At 32.8% G+C, this 24,993-nt stretch overlaps 2 protein-coding genes across 2 annotated transcripts; one reads left to right on the forward strand and one right to left on the reverse strand.

Annotated features, from left to right (window-relative positions):
• Positions 1 to 1,760: 1,760 nt before the first annotated feature.
• LOC124375184 (pyridoxal phosphate phosphatase PHOSPHO2-like) lies at positions 1,761 to 14,257 on the reverse strand. The gene is given in 3 exon segments (XM_046833294.1): positions 1,761 to 3,960; positions 3,962 to 4,240; positions 13,681 to 14,257. Coding segments are annotated over 2 exon segments (723 nt in total). The 5' UTR covers positions 13,681 to 14,257; the 3' UTR covers positions 1,761 to 3,516.
• Positions 14,258 to 17,528: 3,271 nt separating this feature from the next.
• LOC124375183 lies at positions 17,529 to 18,632 on the forward strand. Its single transcript, XM_046833293.1, has one exon. It carries the CDS (start codon positions 17,529 to 17,531, stop codon positions 18,630 to 18,632), a length of 1,104 nt encoding a protein of 367 aa, XP_046689249.1.
• Positions 18,633 to 24,993: the final 6,361 nt, after the last annotated feature.

Below are 24,993 nucleotides of genomic sequence, written 5' to 3' on the forward strand. Positions count from 1 at the left end.
TTTAGACAATTATACATCATAACTTAGCGCCTTCAAATAGTGTTTCACTGTTTTAATATACGTATCTATCTCGTAATTGCAGGTTATAATGTGCAGGCGCTTTGAAAACTTTTCTTCATTTTTATTCGTTTATATTCACGACATAAGCGAATAATTCAGATAATAACTATCCTATCTTCTTAAGTTAGACTAAATTACGGATACATGTGAAATTTGATTGAAATTGGTTCAGTCGTTTTGGAGTTTATTGGCATACATACATCGTGACTCAAGATTTTTATATATATAAGATATATATATATATATAATGTATAGTGCCGTAAGTATATTTCGAGTTGTGCCCTACCTAGCATTTATTACAAGTGTGTACCTGTCAGTGCCAGAGGTTTCTATCCCTTTTTGAAATGAGTTGGTAAATCATTTGTATCTATGTTATTTGTTGCACAAATGTAATTATTGTTTACCTAATTATAGATTAAAATTTAATTATTCAAATAAAATAGTACATGAGTATATGAATTTAGGCCTACAAATATTTTTAAAATTACTCTGAAAAAGTCACTACTTGAAACATTACAATATTTAGTGTATCATACATTTATAATCACATTTTATTTTATATATATATATATATATAAAATGTATAGTGCCGTAAGTATATTTCGAGTTGTGCCCTACCTAGCATTTATTACAAGTGTGTACCTGTCAGTGCCAGAGGTTTCTATCCCTTTTTGAAATGAGTTGGTAAATCATTTGTATCTATGTTATTTGTTGCACAAATGTAATTATTGTTTACCTAATTATAGATTAAAATTTAATTATTCAAATAAAATAGTCTGACTTAAATTCAAATATTTTTTATTGTCAAAATATTTACTTACATGAAAAGGTTTTTTTTTACATTTAGACCTCCTTATGATGATGATAAAAATGGTTGTGCTCTACTCAACAAATTCACTGTAAAGTTCACTAAATTATGAACACACTGTTGAAATTGAATGGTAAAATGTTCACAAATAAAAATATTAAGGGATTTTTGAAAAATCTAACAATAGACACAATTTAAGAAGTCTTAAAAACAGTTCATAATTTTACACTAAATATAAAGTTAAGGAAAAATACTAATAAAATTAACAAACACAATAGTAAAACTAAACTATCAATTATACATTGTAAAAGTTTTTTCAAGTGGGAAGACAAAAACTTAGTAGTGATAAAAAGGAAAATACTTGGGGATGCAAACCCTTTTTTCATTTTCTATACATAAATGTTGATTTTCTTCTCTTCCCACCAGCATCTTTGCTGGCTGCATTACAAATAGCAGTTCTTCTCTCTATCACTGAGATTTTTTTCAAAATACGTGTCAGGATTTGTATTTCCTCCAGGACTTCTATCAGGACGCCTCGGTGGTGTCAGGACCTAATATTTGTTAGATCAGCCTATTTTGGTCTAGACTCTTGTTCTAAAATCCACTGTCTTATTTACTATAATCATGTTTTTAAGTAAAATCACATGTTTATAAATAAAAAAAATGTTTATTTTTGCATTTTTAATGATTTTTTTCATGACGTTCGGATAACCAGATGTTAGCATTTTATGCGTAGTTTCTATACACCTGGATAACAGGACATTCGCACTAAAAGGGTTAATAAATGTAGAAAAATCGCTAAAATATTATATAATACCACATTTCGCTATAACTGTTTTCCATAGAAGAGTAAAATTATCACTTGGTTGACTTATTGATTTAAAATTATAAACACATTGCAAAGAGTATGTTTTATTTGTATAAAAAAAATATATAATATATTTCTTTCATTAACAGTAACTACTGATTCCTATTAATAAGATATACCATGATAGATATGGTCTTAATAAGTTTTATACTGATTTAATGCTCAAAATAAATAATAGTGTTCCATAAAACAGTCTATATACAGTACATATACATTATAACCAACTCTTTAGTTTCTAACACAACCTTTTCAACTATGAAAATACAATTCCTGTTAGGTATTTATAATGTATAAAATAAAAATCATAACTTTAAAAAGTGTTACTATAATTATTTTTACATTGTTTCTTACTGTATGAAAATAGTATTACAATATAGGCCTACTAATAATATTTTTACATTAGAAAATCTTCAGTAAATAAACTTCATTCCCTAAATTTAAAAAAACTGACAATAGTGAAACGATCTTTGTTTTACCCCACAAGAACTATGTATTCCAAGGTACTTTTACTTCCTCATTTTTTGTTGTAGAATAATTATGAGATATCTAATTTTAAAGATGTGATTAATAAGCATCCATACTTTTGATTTGTTCTTGTTAAAGAAAATTAAACATCTCTGATAAGTCTTTGACCAAGAATAAGGGTGCAACAGTTGAATTTTAACATTGATCTTGTGGGGTTAAAATCAAAACCGCTATATAATTCACATTAATAATACTAAACCATACTTTAACTCTATATACATACAGCAGAAGTTATTTCCTGTTTTTCTTTAAGAGGCGTATATTTATTTGGTTAGTAATATGCTTCTTAATCACTTATCACACATGATACAAGAAAGATAGGATATTTATATCTAAAGACATCATTAATGTCAACTTCACCACTTTCTAACTTACAATCATATAGTATATTTACAGATAATTATATTTATTCTTTTTCTGTACTGTACAATACTTGTTGAGAAAATCACATTATCTTTATGTAAACTATAATGTAAATATAATTCATACAAATTATTGAGTATTATTTTAGAAATTGATTGTTATATTTTAGGTGCAACAAATGCAGTATGGTTTATATTTTAACAAATAATTTATTCTAAGGTCACTTAATTTGATTTTGCACAGATTTGACAAAGGAAGATTTTACAATGCCTCTTCTGGGTTCATTTATTGTGTTTAATGTATGATATTGAAACCATTTCCTGTCCACTTTCAACAAATACTGTCAAATTATTTTAACAATGGTTTTGGGTTTGATGGATAACAAAATCAATAAACAGTAATTTATACAGTACAATTGTTAAAGAAACAATATTATAAACTAATGTCTTAATAATTAAATAAATTTGCACTGTATACATGATTGTATTAAACAACCATGCACCATAGCAGAAGACCAATTTTTTGTTCCATTTGTTAAGTCAAGATACTAAAACAAAAATGTGATTGGCTAATCACTTCCTTATTGTAAAACAATTTAAATTCAAACTATAACTGTTTGTTGTTGTTATAAACAAAATGTTCACATATTACGAATCAGATTTTAACATTCGCTTGATTATAATAAATGTTCTTCACTTGACTTAGATTAACATAGTCCTGTCATATGCTACTCAATATGAAATTATTTTTTTTTAATAAATGAATGGCAAGGTACAAACATTTATTTCAAAATTCGAGATGGGGGATATACCTCTTTAAAGAGTACAATTTTATATGAAATGTTTATAAATTGAATTATGTGTGTTGAAATACTATAAATTAAATGGAATGTTTATAAAACGCTTTCTAGATTATTTCTTATTTCATCAGCTGAAGTCCATATGTAAACTTTGGCAGCAAGTTTACCCTGAAACGTGGAGTCTTTTAGTGAATTTTCTAATTGAAACCCTGCTCTGGGGAACACAAAGTCATTTTCTTTCAACTTGAGCGCAGGACACAAATCATTCTGTCCATCTCCCACGTACACTACAGCATCAAAACTTTCTCCCTCAGTTTGTCTCTCCTTCAGATAAGTTTCAAGAATGTAACCTTTACACAGATTTCGAGTGCTCAAATCACACCAGTTCTGATCCTGGTATGGTTGGATCGAGAGAAGACCTTTTTCATCAAAACTCGCCGGGTTTGTAAAAACATGTTTCACGCATTCTTGGAGGTTCTTATGTTGCAACCATTCTTCAATGAACACTGAATTTGAGTCTGATATGATGATTGTTTCATGCCCTTCCACTTTTAAACCACTTGAGGAGCTCCTGCATGTTTGGTGTGGGCGTCAAGTTGTGCATTGCTCCAAGGATCATTTCTTTCTTTACTTTATTTTTGTACAACAGTTTGAACACTTCAGCCATGTACTGGGTCCACCCACTTGTCTGATACAGTCTACGAACTTTCTCAGGTATCAAGTCTACATGGATCAGCTTACGAGCGACTATGTCACTATTCTCTTCTACCATAGTATGATCAAAGTCAAATGCCACAAGCAGACGTCGACGCAACATCTGCAATAAAAAAACAACCTAAAAATTAAAAACCATTAAGGAACATTAAATTAACATATAGAGTGTTTGAAATGATTCTTTAGTCAATTTGTTTTGAAAAAAGCTGAATCATAACTTTATGTTTATTTTGTGATAAGACTAGATGAGCAGCACTTTTATAGCAAATAATCTTTATTTTGTTTGATATATGACTTGAAAGAATAGAATTAATTTAAAAGTAAATTAATATTACTTATTTTTATAAAAGAATTCTACTAGTCTAGAAGCAGCCAACTTGCCCTGGTTTTTCTTGAAATCGATACATAAATTTCCCCTAAGAATAAAATCAATTGTCACCCACACTAGTTTAGACGGAGGTAGGGTATCAAAAGGGTTCAAGAATATGGAATAATATTTTTTTCTGAAATCATATTTGGATACACATTTCTCCTACCTTGACACATTTAAAACCAACTATAAGACATGAAAATAAATGTTAAATCAGCGTCAACTAACCATATACAGACCCTGAAGTACTGAATTTCAGTCTCTTTACTCTTTTCTGATGTTGGTATAAATATTATTTATATAATTATCTAAACACATACTTACACTTAAAACTGATGATTATAATTATGTTACGTTCATTAATCATCTGTTATGTGATACAATAATACATAGAAGTTCATCTCATTATCCCTGATTGTATTGCAAAGGAGCAATATAAACACAGACTATTTTACTGTTTATTTATTTTATTAGATAACAGATAATTAATCAGTATTTAACATCATCCAATTACAAATTTTGAGCGAGTGGAGTGTAGCTTCTGATGAAATCATCCTTTTAAAGTCAGGTTTGAACTGTTCTATGTATTCTATTTATTATTTTACATTTGACCTAGACTTATATTTTAATTTTCAAAAACTTCCTTCATGGTCCATTTTCCCATGGTGGTAAAAAGAAGTGTAAAAAATACATCAAACTGATGGTGAATACATTCCCGAAAACTTTCATTATGTTATGCCAAATATTTAAAAGATTATTTGATATATTGAAGGCTTTTGCCCAGTACTGCATAAACAATGTCTCCCAGACAACCCAGCTATAGTTTATGTAAGGAGAATGGTATGAGCTAGAACCACCAAATAAATTGCATACCCACTATTGTATAGCTGATACAATTAGTTTTATCTGGTTCAATTGAATGGGTGTACCTAAAATAGTCATAGGATGAAATTTCAAAAAATTCAAATTGTAACATGGATCTAGTGATACATCACTCTAAAGCTTGTTTGAAGACAAACGTTTTAAAATTTGTTTTACATCTTTATTCGTTCCAAAATGGAAGCCAAAAATATTGTGCTTTTAATTTTTTCCATCTTAAATTTGGGGTTCCTGTTAGTATTTGGTTCTGTTTAATACCCTACAAGGCAGGATTATTTAAATTTATAGGTACAATTCCCTAACTTTTTTTAATTTTATTAAAATTACTAGCTGTTACCCGCGGCTTCACATGCAATATTTAGAACCAAAGTCCTTATATTACTTAGTAAAAGCAATTATGATGTAATATGATGGGAGTCCTATAATAATGTTAAAATGTAAGTAGGCATACATCAGGTAGATATTATTTAAGTTCATGGCAAGTAGTCACAGAGTTTAACTTAATTATTATATCATGTTTGGCACGTGTAGGAGCATTTCTGGTCCTAATTAATTATATACATAACGTCACAGCTGAATCTGCCTTGTCATCCTGTTCAAGAGAACACAAATCTCGGATCATACAGGTCTCAGAAACTTACTTCGGTTAAAAATCGTATATTTCTAGTCCTTGTCATATATTTCAGGTCTAAGATATTTCCAGTACCATTGTAGAGTTTGCCTTGTTGTTCTGATGAAGAAAAAATATATATACTTACGTAGGACATAGATGCCTACTTCGGTTAAAAAGTGCCTACTTAAGACCGTTTAAATTCTACTACGTCACAGTTTAGCTTGCCATATTGCCTCAATCAAAATACTATATACACATTTGATTATCTAGTTCTCGGAAATCTATTTTGGTCAAAATCGTGTTGACATAGTTGAGTTTGCCTTGTCCTGATGAAGAAAATACACACATAAGTAGGACTGAAAAGCCTATTACAACCTAGGGGAACCTGCCTACTTTTTACGTACTTTCGGTATAAGGGGGAAATCCTTATTAAGGTTATGCAACATTCCAAAATAATCGTTATTGAAGTTTTGCGTTACACTTATTATTTGGACTGTAGCCAGGGAAAGAATGAATCGTTGAGGCATGTTAGTATTAATTTTTCCATAAGCCATAGTTAAAATGTAATATCATAATGTCAAGGAAGACCACCAGTTTAAAGTAACTTATGTGAAAACATTCATAACTTTGTTCATTAAGGTTAGTTTTATAACAGTATTTAATGCATTAGATGATTTTAATTCGTCACTGGTGCAATCTGGAGTAAAATTTGTATATTAATGTTTCATTTACTATCTGCATTACACTACCGATCAAGCACTGTTTACTTATTATTTATAAAATTTTAATGTAAACAGATGTTTCAGATTGATTTGTCGAACTATAGCTGTCAACAGCCGTTTAGTGCCAGTTTAATTTGAATTATGAAACGTAAAAACTACAATTTTTTCTGAATTCCAAAATATTCCAGGTAACTTTTCTTAACTTTGTCTTCATAAAAACCTTCCTTGGATTTCAATGGACATTTTACAAAAAGAATTAACGGAATTGGTCCAGCCGTTATCGAGATTAGCGCTTACCAACACATTTCGCCATTCATTTTTATTTATAAGATTCTAATGTATAGGTAAGTAGTTGTTTTAACTCAAAGGCATTTTCAAAGTGACCAACTTTTACATCTAATGTTTTTCCACATTTCTAACCATTTAAAAATTGCTGCCAATAAGTGTTTTTTGTTTTCCCTTAAAAATAAACACAGAAAACTCAAAACCATTTGAACTGGGAAATTACTACAAAATAATTTCAGACTGTCAATAGTGCTGATATTCATGTAAAATAATGGGTTGCTAACAACACATTAGCTAATATTTTAATTAATTCAGAAATGTTGCTTAGGATTTTTCATTATTTAATGAAGAACATCACATGCACGAATATGCTAAATATACACACAGGCACACCTTCATACAAACAAAAATATTTATACAGAATTTCGTAAAAAAGTTATGAGAGAATTTCTGATTTCTTACCATCACATCTTTTCTTGCTAAGTCTTACCTGATACACACCATTTTTACGAGTACGTTTTACATAGTACATAATCTGCTACAGTCACATTTAGAGATCTAACAGGCCAATACACTGGCCCTCCTCAACCTATCCTTTTTGGGGGAAACAGTTGATAAAGTATGTTTCTTACATTGTTGGAAAAATTCAAAAGTGTGTTATCTTGTATCAACCACATTCTTTGCCTTTCTTCTTGAAGAATATCTGGTGGTTTTCTTTCTGCATCCAGTGGGGGTTTTCTACAAACTATACCTTATATTGTGCCAGTTTACTTCACCATTGTTTCTAAATGAAGCCTCATCACATAACACAACATTTTATAAATATATGTTCTTCCAGAAGTCTTGTCTTCGCTAATTACAAAAAGTAACCCGTCACAAGAAATCCTGGTATTCAAACTTTAGGTGCAATGACATTCAATAGGAATACAATTTTTCATTCTTTAAAATCTTTCCTGGCAGACATACAACTTTTACTGAGTCAGAACTGAGCTACCTGATGGAGTCATGCGGGTTGCTGTTGAGGACAGCCGTAACATCCTGAGTTTTTCACCTCTAACTGGAAGAGTTAACTGTTTTTTTATTATATCCAGGCTGTACATAGGCCGTATCTCTAATACAGTTAGCAAGTTTTAGCATTCTTTTAATAATGAGCCCATTTTGGATAATATAACTTGTACCCTTTAGCGGCAGCATAATAATTACAAAAACATCAATATAATACTATTAACAGGTCAAATCCTTCTTCATTGGAATAAACTATTTTCAATGATAATACACACAGCATTATATGAACTATGAAACAAACAGAATAACAAAATAATTAATACAAAAAAGTTCTAGTAAAAACCTATGAGCAGTTGTTACCGCCAAGTAATTTACCGATGACTAAAAATTGTTCAATGTCGACCAGCAGATTTTACAAAATTGAATTGTAAAAACTAGGGGCTCTGTGGTATAGCGGTATAATGCTTACCCGGCAAGTGAGAGACCCGGGTTCGAGTCCTGGAGGAGCAAGTACTTTTTGTGATTCAATGTTTATTGAAAAATTATATGTATACTGTTAAAATACTAATATTGCAAAACTAGCCTATGAAGTTAATTAAAGAAAATAAACCTGTTTATTTTATCTCAGTTAAAATATAACATTTGCTTTACTGTACTTATACCAAATCTGAATACTTTTCAGGAATTTCCTGAACCATTTAACTAATACCTAATACTGTAAATAATATAGTTTATTTACAACAATAACATAAACAAACCAACAACCGACACAGCAACAAAACATCAATAATGACAAGAATTGAAAAATGTATTAGCTTAAATCTTAATGACCGACATTACTGTCAAGAACAGGTTGAATATCAGAAAAATATTGTACCGTACTTAATATATTAATTGACTAATCGATTTATTTATTTTATTTCCAACAGTATACCATTTTACAATGTGAGAGAAAAAAGAAAGAAAAAAAAAACTTACAAGATTGCTACCACTAGTTTTAAAGTTCATGCGTTCTGCACATTAACAGTGTGTGAATATCTTATAAAATAGAAAACAGAAACTCCATAATTTTATCCAAATTATAGAATGAAAAGTATAAATACAGTATAGTAGGTGTATGTGTAATGTACAGGACCAAAAAAGGTCAAACGAACAAAAAGATCTCATGTATCACAGTTTTGAAGCAGAATTTAGAAAAAACAACAATAACATTAAAGTAAACAAGAAAATAACAAGAATAAACTATATAGTGCAATAACAATAATATACTTGAAGTAGAAACCACATTTTGAGCAATTGATGTCATTATTCACTTCTAAATTCACCCACTATCAAATGCCATCATTACTATTGTTAATAAACTTAAGTTTTGTTATTGTTACTTTATTAAGTAGCTATTTCACAATACATTTGAGACTTTCACTGTGAAATATATATACTGTGGAACTTATATAAAAACTGTCTACAGAGAGGCAGGCCCTCCAGGAAAGGAGGCTATACACACTTTACCTGGAAACAACAGGTAGGGAAATTAGGTCAATAACAGTGGTGGTGATGGCAATTGAAGGGTCGCGAAGCAAGAACAATCAGAGTCAATTTTTTCACGAAATCGAGTTTTCAGTGCCATTCGATAGCTTAATAGAAGTAGATTTCTTAATGCTATTACAAACGTGCAAAAACAAGTAGAGTCACTAAGTTTTTCAAAGGGAAAGATATAAGCTAACGGGCAAGAAACATCATAGTCCATGCGGGGCGGCGCACAATAACAATCAGAGTCAATGTCGCTCCCCTCCACCTCACTCTAACTCAGATTCAGTCAGGTGCTTTGTTGTTTTGTTTTCCAAAACATAACCCTACTTTAGTGGATGTGTGAATGTTGTGCGGACAAGTTTTCAAGATTGTTAGATTATTTTACTGTTAGTAAACGCTATGTTGAGTGATATAAGTGGAAGTGAGGGGGAGGAAGGGACTCATGTTGGTTTACAAAATGCAAAGAAAAGGAAGAAAACGGGGAAGATGAGCGACGTGATGAAAAAACTTCGTGCAACTACTCATGAGGTTGGTGATGATTGTCAATGTTCTCGTTACAAGTGTTTTCACGTTGTTTCACCGGAAAACCGACAACGTATCATCAATAACTTTTAAACGGACTAGGTGATTACAACGCACAAAATCAGTACTTGGGTGGTCTTATATCTGTTGTACCTGTTAAGCAGCGCCGCAACCGAAATTCCCAAGAAGAGGCTAATTTCAATCTTTCTTCTTATTGTTAACCGTGTTCGTGCATATGTAGATGAAAATTTACAGGACGTTACAGTTTGTTACAAAGCATTCATGTCATTACATGGCATTGGGAACAATCGCGTTCAAACCATAAAGAAACACCTTACTAGTTTTGGAGAGGTCAAGCCAGATGGGCGAGGTAAACATGCAAACAGATCTAATGCTCTGTCCGAAGAAACAAAAGCAAAAAAGCAAAAGTAATAAGTTTTCATTCAATCCCTAAAGGGTAGAAAATCACATTACTCTTTGAAGGACACATCAAAATTATACTTACCTGAAGAGCTCAATAAGTCTAAAATTGCATAGAATGTACAATGAAACAAATAAAGATAATACTGTTGGGTTCACTACATTTCGAGACATTTTTGATAGTAAATTCAATATTTCATTCGGGTACCCAAGGAAATACTGTACATCTGTACCCAGGTACTGTACAACGGGTGCAGTACCTGTGATGTACTTAAAGCAGAAATTTCTGTTTTAGAAGAAGAAATCAATGGAGCGGATGACAAAAAAAACTAAAGATACATTATCACAAAATCTAACAAAGAAACAAAAAGAAAAAGAAATTCACCTGGCTAAAGGCACAAAATTTTATTCAATTAAAACTAAGTGCAGGAAGGAAGCAAGAAGAAAAGAAGAATTTGAGGCCGTTACGATGGACTTTCAAAAAAATTTGCCTACACCAAACATTACAACATCTGACGTATATTATCGACGCCCAGCTCAACTTTATATCATTCAATGTCCACGTGTTAAGTGACTCTACATCGTTTGTTTTACACATACGACGAAACCGTCGCCAAGAAGGGAGCAGATGATGTTTGTTTCAATGCTTGAACATTTTTTTTGATCAATGTACTAAGCTTGAATGTGCGACATCTTGTTCTGTTTTGCGACTCGTGTGCAGGACAGAACAAGAATTATACCGTCATACCGTCATAACGCTTTTTACATCACACAGTTGTGGACAAGGACCGTTTCCGATAGTGTGAAAGTTGTGTTCCCCATAAGAGGTCATTCGTATATGGAGGGAGACAAAGACATGAGCGTTGTAAACTCAAATCCTACACAGAGACACCAGATGACTGGAGGGATGTGCTCAGAAATTCGAGGGTGAAGACCTTCACCTTTCACAGTAATAAACTGTGGCACTGAGGTTAATTTTCAAACCTGGACGAAGTACTTTTCTGACAAGTACGTAAAAAAATATCCCATCCCAACGAGACCTATAAGAGTACTCAAGATTGACAAAAATGAACCAAGATTCATGCTGCACAAGTCTAACTACTTTGGTAGTTATTTAAAGGCTGTCTTAGTTCCTCCAGTGAAAAAAAAGCAAAATTTCAAGAAATCCTAACAAAAACAACTCTCCAAAAGTGCTTAGTAAACAGTACAACGGACCAGTGCCTATTAAAGCGGCAAAAGTGAAAGACCTTTTTACACTTAAAACAGTTTTTGACACACCAGGAGTCAAAAGCTTTCTATGAAGCGTTAGTACCTGACAGTGAATGTTTAGAGGAAGCCTTGGACGCGCGAGTTTGCAGACGACCCACTCATTGATGAGGCCCAGTGACGGGGAAAACCAATCAAGGTCATGACTCTTTTTTTTAAATATTTAAAACAACCTTTTATTGTCGTGACTTAAAAATGTTTACTATGTTTGGAATAAACTAAATACTATTTGTAACATGTTTGGATAGTTTATTTTTAGCTTTAGGACCTTTTTAATAGTAGGTAGGCGACGTTAAACTTTAAAAACTGTTTTCTGGCAAACTAGGTTCAGTTGACTCTGATTGTTCTTGCCCGCGACCCTTCAAATTGGATAATGTTTTAGACAAATTACTAAACAAAAAAGAACTGAATTGCTTTGTATGTAGCAAAAGACATAACCTGGCAGGAGGAAAAAAGGCCACTTTTGCTCGTAAAACATGTAAGAAAGGACTTCACCCATAGTTTATTATATTGTTTATCATTTCTCAACTGTTTGTTTTTTCTCAAGCTAGTTTTCCAAAAACTTGGTGTAGCTATAGGTCTAGGTATTTTTTTATTGTGTACTTTTTAACTTAAGAACAGTTACAGATACAGTCTATGTCTAATACACTTCTTTTATAAAGTGCAACACAGCTTTTAGTGAAATGTGCCAAACCAAGATTCACAATATTTCAAAAACTATTTTTGAAGATAAAAATTTAAGTTTTTGGTAGGCTTATATATTTAAAACTCTATATGTGGAAGATTAAGAAATAACTAACTACAGAGTGGGGGATTTTTCACTGATCATATCTTTACAGTAAAGTGAAGAATTCGTCGTAAAATATTACGTATTTATTTTATTGTTTTATTTTCTTTAAGCATATTTAGTAAAGTTATTTTAGATTTTTCTATTTACAGCAATTATTTAAAAGCAAAATAAAAAAGTAACCATTTTCGTCAATAAATAATAAATCTAGGATCATTTTTGTGAACAGTTAAAAATTGCCAATTACTTGGCACTTCTTGCATCTACAGATGAACCTATACCTGGCATATCTTATACATACTATAGGGATAATGTCTGGCACTAGAAGGGTTAAGGTCTTCCCCTCTGTTCCAAGTTTCAATGATATAAAATATATATATATATATATATATATATATATATATATATATATATATATATATATATATATATATTAACTTTGTATAAATGGCAATAGCCTTATTTAATTTCAATAAACATTGAATCGCAAAAAGTACTTGCTCCGCCGGGACTCGAACCCGGATCTCTCACTTGCCGAGTGAATGTGCTACCATTACACCACAGAGCCTTCACTTTTTACGATTCTATTATTTTGTATTTGGCTGTTTCTTTCACATATGTGTTTAAATAACCAAACTAACATATGATCGGAAGACCAAATACCTGTCAAATGACTTTATTTACATTAAATTTGTATAAATGGCAATAGCCTTATTAATTTCAATAAACATTGAATCGCAAAAAGTTTATAATATATGAGAAATGAATGATAATTTTTAAAACGCTACCAATTTATTGACCAGGTCAACAAAATAGAAGTTTGTTCTGCATGGCGAACTCTAAAATAAATTGGTAGCGTTTTAAAAATTATCACTCATTTTTCTATATCAAATATTATATTTAAAATGATGCATCAAAATATAACTGATTTATAGCATTATTAGTTTTCATATATAACCTATTCAATGAATACAAGTTTTGACAGATAACAGCGGCACAACTTTTGAGGTTATGCATTGATGTCAGTTTTTAGAAGTCAGCTAGGCCATCAAAGCATTAAATTGTAAAATTAACTAAAATATATATATATAATTGTATAACTAAAAATATATATTAGTGTTAATGTCTAAAAAAGTATACTTACAATTAATTGGTGAACAGCTTTCGACTAAAATTTGTAATAAATCGTAAGGAAGGAATGTCAGCTGACTTTCTTTCTGTAATGGTTATTGGCTGATAAACAGAACACAAACAAACTAAAAGCCGGTCAATTATACACCCTACTGTATTGCTAATTATTTACTCTGACAAGTAACAGCTGTTTCACTTATCCCACCTGTCGGCTGTTGCTGGTCACTAGTCAACGGCCAGTAGTTAATCAAACGTTGTGGATAGCTATAATTCGACTGATAAGCTAGCAATGATCACCAGTTTACACATTCACAGTTTTAATAGATAAAATCAAATGAACGAGAGGCAGACAAAATTATTGCATCGGATTCTTGATATTAAGAACCATGTGAAATCTGAAAACTAACTGAGCCAACCCGGAAACCAGACTACACTTTTTATAACGAAGTTCAACCTGTGTTCTTATTTTCGTACTTTAGATTTGACGATGTTTACAAACTGAAACTACCACTACACACAGCTGTGTTACATCAACCATCCCTGTTGCCAAGTCAAATTTAAAACTCTGTCGAGTCCGTTAATTGAGTGTGACTAGTGATAAGGAAAGTAAAGTACTCTGCTGGGGTCTAATTAATTTGAATTCACGCCAAATCGTTCTTTTAATAGCAATCACTTTAATGATAAGTGCCAGAATACTCAAGCCAAGGGCACTAGTTTAATTAATCTTCTGATGCCAACCACTTCAATTGGCATTATTTACAAATTGCATTCAGCTTCATTATACAAACAAAAAGTGACATAAATAACATCAATGAACGAAACCAAGACCATTTAAAATAAAACGTTTATTTGTAATAAATTTCAGTATACTAGAAGTTAAACATATGAACAAAAGGAAAGGTACTTTTTCAATATTAATTGATTAACTTACATGGAGAGCCTAAAAAAGTTTTGATTAGAAATTATAACATTTTATTTCATCACTTGCTTTATCTGGTAATTATGGAAAAAATATCATTAGCCTAATCTATAATTAGTCATATCATTCGAGGTTTGAGGAGATGTGCAGTAAAGATATTTTTAACTGATGTTCTTTTATAATCACCTACCCTCACAAGTCAAGTTTTGACGCCATTCCTTCACATACTTTTATGTTTACCTTAAATATATTCTGCATTTATTCTTTAATCTTTAAGTTGTTTCAATTTTGGAGACATTTATCGTCTATTCATATCATAAATGATATTTTATTAACAGTTATTACTAAAACATACCGTGATAACCTCAGCTACAGTAAAGAGAACTTACCCTAATGCCTAACGTGACGCGACGTCCACTGCAGACACCGAGGAGCCCGAATTCTTTAGTATGTTAAAACAGATGTAATAAAATAGATACCAACACCGCGTCCAGTTCGGACTGGACCGACCGGACCTTATATTGGATGTCGAAATGAATGTAATCAAATATATGCCCTGCCACTGTGACTGGCCCGGCACCACCACAGACGTTACAAGAGTCATCCGAGATTAGATATACCGGACCGGGTTATATGGTTTCAGTTCGTTTTCATGTTTAATATCCTAAGCAACACACAGAGGATATCAATAGTGGGGACTGAAGAAATAACCTCTCTACAGGGCCTCTTTCATCTTCCTAGAGATTTTTGCAAGTGTCCGAACTAACTTGCTTTAGTATAGTTCAGTGCATTCGCATTTAAAATTTCCAAAAGTGTAAGCTTGTTGGTTCTAATATGCTGAATTAGAATTCTATCAATGTGTAGAATATGAGCTATGAACACGGGCATTTAGTTGTACACCAACCGACGAACAAGAGAGAATTCAACAACATTCCTGTAAACACAAACGATTAACTAGTTGGGTATGTGGATGGCTCTGTAATAAACGGCATTTCACGTTTTGGTGTAATCGGTCTAAGGATAGGCATTTCGAAATGTCTTTGGTGTCTCTGCACTATACTTCAAGCGGAGATCTGTGATATATCTATCTTTGATTCTCTAGGATTAAGGAAGGGCTATCAAAATAAGCATTTCCTGATATTCTCTAACAAGCCAAACAGCTTTTCTGGCTCTTGATTCCATCAGGCAATGCATGGAGGAAGGCCAGAGTAGACCGGGCCGGACGGTCGAATGCGCGAAGTTAACATAAAGTTGGACGCGTCGCTAGCAGGGGGTTCTGTACCTAAAATGCAACTTGGGTCCGACGAAACGCTGTTAGTAGTTCGAGTCAAAATGCTATTTTGCAAACGTTAGTTAGGCCCAACGTCTAGTTACCAAGTAAGTTGTAAAATTGAAGCTTTTACTTTAGTTAAGATCGCTATTGAAGAATTGGCCCAGCTAAAATATTTTACCTCCACCATACAAATACACAACACCTGTTGTAAATCCCTCAGTGAGTTCATTTCTTCCGGGGTCTACATTACGGAAAGCTTCCAATATTCTATTTTAAAATTTGGCTGATGTGTACTCATATTTTCAGTATCTATGACATTTTTAATATTTTATTAAGTACCTACTGCGTGAATCCAGTGATCTGTATTCTAGATGCTTCATATATTCCAAGATGAAAGTTTTTAAGACTTTCCCCACCAATAGATAATCGAGTTCACCTGTACTACTTGAGACAATTGTTCCACATGACTTAACTAGGCTTACTTCAGTGAAATATAACATGTATTGGTCGTTTTGATGTAAGCATAAAACTGGGAAATACACTAGTGGATGAATATGTTGAAATCACAAGTAGTGATTTCAACATATTATATTCAGATTTTAACATCTTATATTGATATTTTCACTCATGTTACAGAAGACATGGATACTTGTTTTGATATTATTTTATATAAGACCCAAAACTTGACTCGGATCGCTTGCCACTGACCATTGAGCTATTTTTTCCTGTGTGTATTAATACATGTTAAAATTAGTTCAAACCAAAATATAAAACAGAGTATACTATTTAAAAGCATATGTTAATTTGTAAATCTTAAAAAGAAGTTTAATCTTCGTAATTCATCAATGAATATATTAAAATATTAGCTGTAGAATAAACAGCTACAGAATTGAGTGTTCTAAAAGGAATTATAAATCAAACGTAAAAAAATAAAGCCGTGGGTAACTAAATGTTTATGTCTATAACAATGGCTAATGGGTACAATCTTGTTAGCAAGATTTTGCGTGATTCTCAGGACATTTTGATCTGGACAAAAACATACAATTAAAATAATATAACTAATTATTGTTATTGCATTATATATTTTTAATTCAAATATAATTTTTAATATATAATTTTGTCCAGATCCCAATGTCCTGAGTATCACGCAAAGTCCTATATATATATATATAAAGGGGTTGTAAGACCCCTTTACACACATACAAAATGGAGTCGTACACGTCCTCCTCCATAGACTAATGGTTATAGTCTCGGCTCTCTAACTGAGAGATTACAAGCTCAAATCCCGGGAAGGGCCAATAATGTATAGATACGAAACAATGTATGTGTACTTTGTAAAATAAACCAGTGTACATCGAAGCCGACATAGCTAAGCGAGGCTTAAAAGACAAGATAAACGGGAGTCTACACATTCGACCTGGAAACAGCACAGGTAGTGTTACAGTAGTGTACTACAGGCCGTGTCACCGTGCTCGGCGCCTCGTTTGAGCACGCACACTACTGTCCTTCCCCCCCCCACTAGCAGTCACGGTACAGTCTCACTGGAAAGCGACCACTCCAGCTAGGCTCACAACGCTCATTATTGTTTTCTTGCTCCCTGTGTGCGGTCAACACCCTGTGTTTGTGTTGTGAATGTTGTGATACTTGTGGAAGTTTTGGAGCTGCTGACATGGCAACACCGACTGTATTTAAGTCGATGCTGGATGGCAAGGTTCTGAAAAGTCAGACACGTGAAGTTATTTCTAATGTGATGGATTTTATGAGTAGAGAGGGTAAAGAGGGAACATTTGTTATTGACCCTAAGAAAGTGAGAGAAAGAGTGGCAACAGCTGTCGGTGTTTCGCGGCGAACTCTAACCCGTATAAGTGCCGAAAAAAGAAAATTAGCTGAAACAACGACTTCCTTTGAAACTCCAAACAAAGTGAGAAAGGTGCCAAAAAAGGTAACTGGACTCGATGATTTTGATCTTGGTGTTATAAGACGGACAATCAACAATTTTTATTTGACCGAGAAATGTCTACCAACACTGAAGAAAATTTGTTCAAAACTCGAAAGTGAAATACATTTTACCGGGTCTATCTCGAGTTTGAGAAGAATTGTTAGGAAAATGGGCTACAGATGGAGAAAGACCAAATCAAACAAACATATTCTCATGGAAACCCAGGATGTTGCTTACAAACGATTTGTATATTTGAGAAAAATCCAAGAATACCGGAAGGAGAAGCGCCCCATAGTTTTTACGGACGAATCTTACATCGATTCAGCTCATGTTTCCGGAAAAGGTTGGTCCGATGACTCAAATGCAGGAGTGGCGACCCAATTGTCCAAAGGCGAGCGACTTATTTTTCTACACGCAGGAGGAGAATTGGGCTTCGTGAAAAACTGTTTGACAATGTGGAGAGCCAACATAAAAACAGGAGATTATCACGACAATGTGAACGGCAAGATGTATTTTAAATGGCTGACGGAAAAATTAATTCCAAATTTACCTCCTCGGACTGTTGTGGTTATTGACAATGCATCTTATCACAATGTCCAAGTAGATAAGAGCCCAACTTCGAAGAACACTAAATCAGAAATGCAAGATTCGCTGATACAGAAGAATATTGCATTCTCATCGTCATCACTCAAGATGGAGCTCTATGAGTTAATTAGGCAACACAAACCGGCGCACATTCGCTATCAAATTGACGAAATTATGAGAGAACATGGACACGACATCCTCAGGCTCCCTCCATACCATCCCGAACTCAATGCCTCTGGGCTGATGTAAAAAACTGGGTTGCAGCTCACAATGTGACTTTTAACATACATGATGTTGAGCGCCTTGTGAACCAGAAGTTTGAAACCATAACTGAAACGGACTGGAAAAAAATATGTGAAAATGTGAAGAAAATTGAAGAGAAGTTCATAGGAATTCAAAGTCAACTGGAAGATACCATTGAATCTTTTGTTATCGATCTTGGTGCAGAGTCCAGTGAAGAGGACAACAGTGACTTTTCTGAAGATGACATTGAAGACGGGAATTTGTCAGGGATCGAAGAGTTGATTTAAATGTTTATTTCCAATCTACACCCATTATTGTTTATGGACAACGAGGAGGACAATATATCACTTTGGAATCTTTAGTCCCACAATGTTGTAATTATTGTATATAATAAATATTGTTTTGTGAGTATGTAAAATATGTAAATAACTTTTAATGCGGCCTCCGGCAGTCTCAAGCCTGCAATCGAGTATCGAAACTCTGAACGCAGAGAGAAAGTTATTTATAACCATCAGAGGGAAATACCTTATCACAATAATTATGTCATGGATTTAAAGAAATATTATTTAAACATTTCTATGAAATCAATTTAAAGAAATATTTTGGTTTATACTGTTTAATATAAATATGTTTCCTCCATTGATAAAATAACGAAGATATTTTAATTTGTTGTGGAAGACACGAGGGCCAGAGGGACCTGCTAGAGTTGACTGTACCGAGTAAAAGTAGGGGAGGTGGAGTGGGAGCATTGGCGTTGTCTCTCATGCCACCCTCTCCTACGCGCCGAGCACGGTGACACTACCTGTACTACCGGCACTAAAAGCGTTACAATACGTGAATAATGGAGATTATAATAACGATACCATGCACAGTAAATACTATGTTACATGCCGATAATAATTACACTTTAAAATAATACATTAATACAAACTTACTTCGTGTAGAGTTTAAATATTTCTTCTTCCGTACTTTGGCCTACGCAAATAAGTTAATAGTTTGTTTGAAGCCAACTTTTTTTGTTACACCGGCATCGATGTGCAGGAGAGCAAGAGCATAAGTCATGTCTGTTGCGTAGTTGACCTGTGATAATTTTTTATCCTCTTCAAACAGGAAAATTACATTAAATAAAATAAAAATTTGTTAAATACGGTTTAAAACCTAATTATGCAATGGAAGAAAATAAGCATAGTTAATTTTTATTATTTTAAACCGAGCTAGTTAAAAAAATAAAGCTTAAGATATTTATAAGATAAGACTAATAATAGAGAATATATAAGTTTAAGGTCATAACCTGAGTAAATTACTTTAGTTTACACATAATTATTACACTGAATTAATTTCGAAGGACAATGAAGTCGATATCAGCATAATTCTCCATGAACTAAACTTAATTTAAATATTAAATTAGAGACGTTTTGAATTTTACATACCTCTCAGCCGATGCGCTCGTCACTGGGGTAGAGAGAAACACCATCAGCAAGATTCTACATTAGGATAAATTTCCTGTAGGCCAGTTTCTTTAAGCCATTTGCAGAGAGACAGTGGATTTTTAGTTTCAATGTTGTTGGTTCTGAAGTGCGACTTCAGATAAACAAGTTCTTAAAAAATTGAAATCTCTAAATCATTATGAAAAACATCATCCATTTTTTTACTATTAATTTCTAGTATTTTTTACTATTGATTTTTCTGTTGTGTCGTTAAAATAAAAAATGTTATGATAGCTCTTGTGTGTAAACTTCTCGTAGGCAATCGTCCTTATTTTGATCTCTTCAGTTAATTTATCAGTTATGGGTAAAATGTATTTACTCTAAAGTTGTCTCGCTCGGAAAAGCAAACTTCGTCGGCTCGGGATTCGCCAGCTGAAGATTCCTGGCTGTTTTATGCCCCAAAAGATTCCATAAAGTGTCCCAACGCCCAAAGCGTTCAATATTTGTCTCAAACGCTTTTAAACATCAAAGCATTTTTAATGTTAGGGATTTTTGAGTTAGAAGTAGGTAGAATTGGCGTATGAATGAGGTTGAATGAATGTAAAAACCTGTGTCTGAATGTGTACTGTCGTATAATTCACAAAATTGTTTTAAGTTAAATATCTAGACGTTTGCTATGCATGTCAACTATTTGATTTTGAGTTGGGTTTTTGCCAAGGTCATAAGTTTTTGTTTCACAAACGTCTAATGCCTTGCTTTTATACATATGAAATTGCTCTCTGAGATTTCCAGATCAATGTTTTACTGACTTGGAAACTTCATAATTTTGAACAAATTTGTTAACTTTATGAAGCTTAAGTAGAATAATTTCTCATAACTGAGCTATTACAACTGTTTCTAACCGCATCTATATTTTCATCAGACCTCTTGCTTCCGCTCGAGTACCAGTTTTTTTGTCTGAGCCTTTCTCCAATTCTTCAAAGGTTTGATGACAGCTACAAAAATTATACAACTCTTAAAATAGATTAAAGAACTGTATGTTTCAAGGCAGGAATCTACTGCGCAAGTACCAACTAAGTATAGAGAATGGACCGTGCAAGGGACATTTGATGAAAGTAGACTGACTTCAAGTATTCTGCTTATACACCAGAATAAATGTTTTACGCGTTGTCATAGTATTACCCACGGCACTTTAATATGTCCCAAACAAGAAGTTTCAGAGCTTCGGTGACAGCTGTAAACATATAAAAAGCCTTGTGTCCAACTTTTGGCAAGAACTTAAGAAATCTCTCAACTGGCTCTTCACTTTGCTTCACATAACGCATTACAAAGGACAACTGATCTACATGCGAAGTGTCCGGAATAGAATCCACAACAAATAAAAAGTATTGAGTTTCTAGCCTCATTTAAAATGTTGATTAGTACTTATTTACCATGTAACTCAATGAATTCATCTCACACAATTGATCGAGAGATACAAAATGTTTCCTCTCCCAGCATTTCCATATTTTATAATGTGATTAACCAAAAAAGAGTCAAACCCAGCAAGACTTCAAGTATCATCATGTACTCAGCATTTGAATTGGAGCCAAGTACTTCTTTTGACCCCTGAAACGGCAACCCTCGAGAATCTAAAGTCTTTATCACAACGATAACTCTTTGCAGTATCATTTTCCAGTAACTCATTTCTTTCAGTAAGTCTGGAATTAACTTTATCCAATTTTTTCCTCTTTACCTTAAATCCATTACGTTGGTTTTATGGGAAACTGAGTTTCCATGTTCTTTGAGTTTTGACAATACATTTCTCCAGTCACTAAAACCCTCTTTCACAAAAGACGACTCAGGTTGTGTTTCTGCATGAAAAATATCGCAAGGACCACAAAAACTGCATTTTTAGTTTCAGAGTCTCCGTTTTGTTTTTCTCCATTCGTCAACTGTCTCGCTGGATCGGGATCATAACAAAATGTTTCGGGTTCTAAGCTTGTTCCAAGTTTCCCTCATTTACACTGATAGTGGAAGAAGAGAATTTACCAGTAGAGATGCTACTAGTACTTGCACAGGTTAAAGGAACAAGTTAATCTGTTTTAGATTTGTCCTCTTGTGGTGAGATCCAATTTTTCTAAGTTGATCTAAACTTTGTGACCTCTTCAAATTTAATTTTAGCTCTCTTCCTGAACTCAGCCCAAGATGGACAACTTTTGGTTGGCTGATTTCAAAAACTGAAATTTTAGGTGGTTAAAATGTACTTTTTATAAGCATTATATTTATTTAAAAATGTTAAGTGTTCCATGAAGAATAGTCTCTGAAAGAATTTTATTTGGTTATTACAAAAAAATATAATGGCCTTACAAGCCCTCGTACAGAAAGGCTGTGTTAGGCCTTATTGTAGAACACGCCCTTAAATACAGACGATAGTATAGTCTATTCTAACAAGTTTAGTAACTGAAAACAAGTTTCAACTTAGCGTGCTATGATGATTTTATTTTTATCAGTTTCTTTTCATACAAAGTTGAGAAGAATTATCATCGGTAGTACCACAAATCATTTTCAGAGTTTCTAAAAGAATTCTATATCTTGCTTTTTTCACCTGAACTAATCCCAGGAAACTAGTTTTAAAAATTCAGGTCAAGAAAAGTGGCAAACAGATATTTGTCATTTTCATCGAATTGGAACCGTTTATTAAGCTCTTTTTGTAGTGGCGATTCTAGTTAAATTTGGTGTTCTATTTGCAGTATCTTCTACAGGTATTTCAACAATGTGACATGTGGAATCACTTAGAAGATGCAGGAAATACCTGTGCTTGTTATTTTTATAATCTCATTAAACAGTTCAAGGAGTTTGATGCGTGTTCCATTAACTCCCACTGATACGGTGTCATATTGTTTACAGATTCGTGATTTGTAATGAACAAAGAAATGGCTCACTTTTGCTCTAATAATCGCTCCATTAAATAATAGGTTGGTGGTTTGGCGAAATAAGTTCTTGACGAATTAAATTCAAATTTTGATGTGCTATACCAGAGTGGTTAAAATGGGTAACAATTCGTCTTGCAGCAGCTATCATCTGTGGTATTTCGGTTCGATAGTTCATTCCAATAAAAAATAAAACACTTTCCAGAATCATAGTCTACGTCTTGTATACCTTTTATCATATTGGCCCCACTGTCATGGACAGGTAAGTGGATTTTGCTTTGAGGAATATTTCATCTTTCTGCAATAGCAATGAGCTCTTTTGCAATATTGGTACCAGTATAGAGATGCCATGTCCATATATCAGATGCAACTGATACTGTTATTGCTCACGAGATAATAGCTTCAATTTTCAAGCAAATTCTGTTAAATATATACAAATATATGTTTTTACTTACTTGTTTTCTATCCTCCTCCACCCAGCGAGATCTTGTTGTTACATAGTAAACACACAGCCAGTTTATAATCTGTACTAAAAATCTCAAAATGTGTGATTTCTTATTAGAAGATCCCATTCTGTAGTTTTTGGCAAGCAAACAGTGCTATTTAACACAAAATTTTAAAAATGATGCGTGTCATGATGCAGTTTACATGGAAATGAAACAAATAAGCCCGCTCCGTAGCTCCCGTACTGAGCCAAGTCGTAGCCTGTTGTACATGAAATGCATATCTTTTGCCGAATATTCATCACTTCGGCCAAGTGCATACATAGCCGAATCACTATTCATGACATCTCTACTAAAAAGCACTTTAATATTATAATCTACGTTGCTACAATATTTTTTTGTTTTAAAATAGAACTAGGCCCTTTTTTTAAATGTTACAGGGAAAATGTTACTGTAAAGCACATGGTCTTTTACTGCTAAGCTAAAAGTACTCTATGTAGGTGAATTATTATTGAATGACATTTAGTTTATTATTGCACAAAATACCCGTACTTAGATTTGCAATAAGAGACCAAAGTTACTAATCATGTTATTGTTATTTTTTAAATGAAAACACAAGTAATAGTACAGTTTTAAGATATACACAAATACTGTGTGCATAAAAATAAAACCAAAATAACTTTTCAATTATTACAGTAACAGGAAATGCTAAAACTGCTTTCCTGAAGTTTTGTTACTGGTGCTTGATCTGTTATTGCCCAATATGGTCTGAATAATATAGCCCACTTCGCACACCGGAATTAGAACCAATGATAAAGAGGAATATTGGGGTAGTGTTAATTTTTAATGTACAGTCAATCATAAAAAAATAAGTTACTGAGTTGATCAATTTGTTAGATCGCAAAACTACTGCCTCAGTCTAATTCAATAAAATCATACCAAAATAGATACATTTTACAATATGTTCTATTTTTATAATTGTTAATAATTTTCTAAGCAGTCTTAGAAGAATTTAAGGGCTATTTTAGTGTTTAAATTTGGTGTTTGAAGATGTTTAAAAATGGTAAAAGAAAGTGTGGCATCAGAAATTGAACGAAATTTTATAATGGTCAATGCAACTGTAATATAAACAGAGTGAATTATCAATAAATACTCAATGTTTGTGGAAAAAGAAGTTCCTGTTGACCTAAAAAAAGGCCCCAACAAGTGAAACTCTTTTAAAGCCAAATTCCCAATTATATCAGACTGCTCATTTTATTTTACTTTTTTGCACTTCCGACCATCCAAATGCTTTTAAATTACATAAAACAACTGTTACTATAGGTGCTGTATTGTTTATCTTGTTGAGAAAATATACTTTTGTGTTTTTGAGTCCTTACAGTAAGCCAAAAGGTAAGAGCTTAACATTTTGCATACTTGTGAGAAAACAAACTAATAACAAAATACAACCTTTTTACTTGTATGTTTCCTTGATCATTTGGAAACCAAAAGCTAAATTTGAATGTTTAATACATTTTAAATGCAATATAAAATAAAATTAAAATGCTTAATATACTGTAATTGTTAGGAAGCCTATTTAACACCT

This window comes from Homalodisca vitripennis, unplaced genomic scaffold, assembly GCF_021130785.1.
Source record: "Homalodisca vitripennis isolate AUS2020 unplaced genomic scaffold, UT_GWSS_2.1 ScUCBcl_14592;HRSCAF=25458, whole genome shotgun sequence".
Taxonomy (NCBI): Eukaryota; Metazoa; Arthropoda; class Insecta; order Hemiptera; family Cicadellidae; genus Homalodisca; species Homalodisca vitripennis.

Bases quoted from the DNA above. Each gene is read 5' to 3' on its own strand.
- LOC124375183 (XM_046833293.1), top strand. From the start codon at position 17,529: ATGGCAACACCGACTGTATTTAAGTCGATGCTGGATGGCAAGGTTCTG.